A 4,182-nucleotide genomic window follows, 5' to 3' on the forward strand; every position below is an offset into this window, starting at 1 on the left:
GATCGGCACGTTGGGCCATCATTTTTGTCCGTGCCGATATAAACGGACGGCGGCGGACGAAATGAATCGCCCCATTGAAGTTGCTCTAAGTAGCCTGCTGCAATCGGTAGCATGATATTTTAAAGAAACTAATAAATCACTTCATAAACACTAGAAATAGATTATATGGAAAAACAGACAGATAAAATCATCTTATAACACTATTTCACACCATTAACCTAGATCGGGATTGTCGCAAAAATAACAATCTGGTGCTGCACTTGACGTCTTCGGTTGCAACAATCGGGTGGAAACTGAAATCGGCATGACACACAACATGAGATCACAAACAGAACTACATATACTCTGATGTGAAAGTGCTTACATTCCGAAAGGAACAAATCCGGATCCTGGCCAACCAAGCTCAGTATACTCTGACCATCAAATGATAGTTAACGAAACTGACAGAGGTGACATTCTACATCACCAATGCTAACAAAATGAAACCATAGACATGCTAAAAAACAGGCGCACTATATCCAGAAGCACATTGCTGTCATAGTGTCATATCGAGACAGATACATGAAAATAACACTAGTCTATCAAGTACTTCTGCTCGCTTCAATTCCTACATACTATATTCAGATTTCAGGAGCACGTTGCTGTCAATATTACAGATACATGAAAATACCAGTGTTCTCTCACGTAGTACTTCTGCAATCTTCAATTCTTACATATACTCATGGTAGCAGAAAAATTCAGGCATATGCATATCTCAAGAGAAAGCATGCCTACAAACTGAACTGCAAGTCTTACAGGAACAGTCAGCGATTCCTCAAAAGGCACGGATCAATCATGTAAACACACAGCGAAATAACCATGGATTCAGCAGTCAAAAGGGTCATCAACTGTAAGATCGAATGATTTCTCCCAGCGCAAAGCAGTACCTGCTTCAGGTGACACCTGTAGCACTGCAGAGATACCTGTTGGAAAATGTAGACAGTAAGCAGATAGCATAGCCATGTATATGTATGGATATCAGGATATGTAAGCTCCGGTTTTGCTCAACTTATCGGCCAAGTCTTTTTTTGAAAGAAAAAATCTACTATCATAAGGTATTTATTCCATATGCTTTTACCAGTCGATGCAATGTCCATTTTTCTCCCAAATACACAAAACATGATGCACAACATGGGGTCACAAGAGCAATGCATAGTTAACAAAACTGACAGATGTGATATTCTACATGAGCAACCCAAATAAAATGCCACCTGCTACAGAACAGGTGCGCTATATCCAGAAGCATATTATTGCTTTCATATTGCAGACACATGAAAGTACCACTAATCTCTCAAGTACTTCTGCTAGCTTCAATTCTTACACATACTCATGATAGTTGAAAAACTCAGCCCTATCTCAAGATAAGGCATGCCTACAAACTAAACAGCAAGATCTTGCAGAGAACAGTTAATGATTCCTCAAAAAGCATGGATCTAGCATCTAAACATACAGCAAATTAACAATGAATTCAGCACTGAAAAGGGTCATCGATTGTAAGATTAGATGCTTTAGGTAGCACTGCAGAGATACCTGTTGGGAACTGTAGACACTGCAATTCGTCTTTTATCTCAGTCACCTTGTCAGCTGAAGAAAAGATTCCTTCCTGCAACACGACCAGTAAGGACTGCAGCTCCTGGGCATTCATGGCAACGAACTTGAGGAATTCAAATTCATTTTGATCCCCTCGGAAATCGTGAATAACCATCTTCTTGACATGTGACCTCAAGCAACAGACAGGCCTGGTCTCCTGCCAGAACTTGGCATGATTCTCCCCACTGGGTTCATCGGCAGTTACAGATGGATCATGCAGTGCAGACTGCAAATTGGTACCAATGTGTGAGCAGTTTGGTTACGTATATGGATCAAGCTGCTAATAATTGATGATAACACTGAAATGATCGACGGAATGAAGGAACTGGGAGCTACCTCAATGTGCAGTGTGACAACGTCGGTGAAGTATCTGAGGAAGCTGACCAGCATCTTGACCTCCGCAAAGACACCAAAATTCACAGTCAGCCCCAATATGTTGACGCTTGGAACCACAGTGCTTGCCCTCACCATTGTGTCTGACTGCAAAGCGTTTCACCAAGACATGTATGCATCATTACTCATCAAGTGTTCTTCATAATCATACGAAATTTCAAGTTGAGAGAGAGAGAGAGAGAGATGGAAACTGGAGAGACGTACCGCGATGACACTGTTGCCAGTCTGCAGCTTGTGAACTCTTGTATCCAGGTAGCCCAGCACCCTCAGGTTGGGAGCACGAGTGATCCTGATCTCCACACCATTAAGCAACTGAAACAAGTGGAACCGCTCCAGGAGCGGCGTGTCCACCATGGTCACGGTGAACTCCTCCACCCTGGACGGCCCAACGAGCGTGCACCCGATCAGGCTTTTGCTGCGGAGACGGACGTGCTTGGAGCTGTTGACGAAGAGCCCAAGGGACTTGAGAACGGGGCAGGCAGCGATCAAGCACTCCAGGTCCGGGTCGCTTATGACAATCCTTGTCAAGGTGAGAGCCCGGAGGTGGGGAAGAAGGACCTCGGCGCCGCTGGGGAACGTCCAGTAGTCCAGGTGGAGCTGCTGGAGCGAGTCGCAGCGGAGGATGCCGGCGGGAAGGAGGCGCACAGAGCTGGGCTCGCTCCGGTTGAATCTGTTGCCGAGAGCGAGTCTCTCCGTGCGCTTGACGGCGAGGAGTCGCGGCCAGCCGGGGAGCGCACGGTCCAGCGAGGCGAGCCTGCAGTCGTAGAGAATGACGTCGCGGAAGTGGCCCAGGTGGTCGGCGAGGACTCGGGGGACTACGGCGTCGTGCGCGGGCTCGGGGATGTCGGCATCCATGAGGACGAGCCGGTTGGAGCGCCAGAGGTAGCGCCAGCGGGAAGCGAGGACGGCGGTGCGGGCGGCATACCTGATGGGGAGGAGGGTGATGATGTGCCGGAGGAGGTCGTCGTGGAGGGCGCTGAAGCGGTCCACCCCGCCGTGGCCCGCGGTGGATAGGGAAGCGCCGCCGTCGGCCATGGTGGCGGTGGCGAGGCGAGGCGAGGCGAGGGTTTGGTTGGGCTTTGGCCGGAAAAGGGAGGCCCTGGTCTGGCTGGAACGTTCTACCCGGAGAGACTGAAATGAAGGGGCGAAACCGGAAATCACGGTCCTACCGTGAAATTCAGAGGATTTAGTTATGGTATAAATGTTTATACCCATCGCGTCGGTCGAGTCTTCCCCCCATCGCGTGCGGGACGTGGGATTCACTTTTAATCAAGTAGTCCTCGTTCACTCATCCAGCCCACGTGCAGTAGACTCTTTCCTAACCACATACCCAGTGCTTTATCTATCCACCAACCGCTCTTCTTCCTCCTCCAGCTCTTCTCGTAGCCATTGAAAAAGCTTCGAGAGCATGAAACGAAAAGCTTCAATCCATGAGAAAAAGCTTCAACCATTGAAAAAGATTCGACTGTTGGTTTGAAAAAGCTTCATGTCCACGACCATGTCCGATCAGTTCAACCGCGAGATGCGCCCCCGCAGATCCCAACCCGCGGTGCTGCAACCGTTGACATAAAATGCTACAACCGTTGATGAATAAAGCTGCAACCATACATATAAAAAGCTACAAGCGGTCATTGCCATGGCGGAATGCTGCAACCGTTGACCTAAAATGCTACAACCGTTGATAAAAAAAGCTGCAATCAGACATATAAAAAATTGCAAGCGGTCATTGCCATGATGAAATGCTACAATCATTGACATAAAATGCTTCAACCGTTGATGAAAAAAATATGCAATTGAAACAATAGAGAGCGCATTAATCGAACGCTGCTAAAAGACAATAGTTGCAACCATTTACAGAAAAGCTTCAACCGTAGAGGAAAAAAGTTCCAACCATTGGAAGAAAAAGCTACAATCATACAATGCACAATCAGAAAAGTTGCAACTGTTCTACAAAAAGCTTCAGCCGTATGTGTGAAAAGCTTCAACGAGCGACGACCAGGGGAAAAAGTTTTGACCGCCGCAGCCTCTCCTACAAGCAACGAGCTTGACAACAACACAAGCACCGACGAGCACGCTCGCGAGCGCGCCGACGAGCGGCTCCGGTGAGCGGCGGCTCTGGCGAGCAAGCCGACGAACAGCTCCGGCAAGCGGCTCTCACAA

At 47.9% G+C, this 4,182-nt stretch overlaps 1 protein-coding gene across 1 annotated transcript; it reads right to left on the minus strand.

The window, feature by feature from the left end:
* Positions 1 to 319: 319 nt before the first annotated feature.
* On the minus strand, positions 320 to 3,197 carry LOC123408669 (putative FBD-associated F-box protein At5g56700). The gene is made up of 4 exons (XM_045101725.1): positions 2,227 to 3,197; positions 1,966 to 2,109; positions 1,570 to 1,855; positions 320 to 962 (listed from the first exon to the last, which is right to left on the minus strand). The coding sequence occupies exons 1-4, from the start codon at positions 3,055 to 3,057 to the stop codon at positions 865 to 867; spliced, it is 1,359 nt and encodes a 452-aa protein (XP_044957660.1). The 5' UTR covers positions 3,058 to 3,197; the 3' UTR covers positions 320 to 864.
* Positions 3,198 to 4,182: the final 985 nt, after the last annotated feature.

This window comes from Hordeum vulgare, chromosome 7H (assembly GCF_904849725.1).
Source record: "Hordeum vulgare subsp. vulgare chromosome 7H, MorexV3_pseudomolecules_assembly, whole genome shotgun sequence".
NCBI lineage: Eukaryota > Viridiplantae > Streptophyta > Magnoliopsida > Poales > Poaceae > Hordeum > Hordeum vulgare.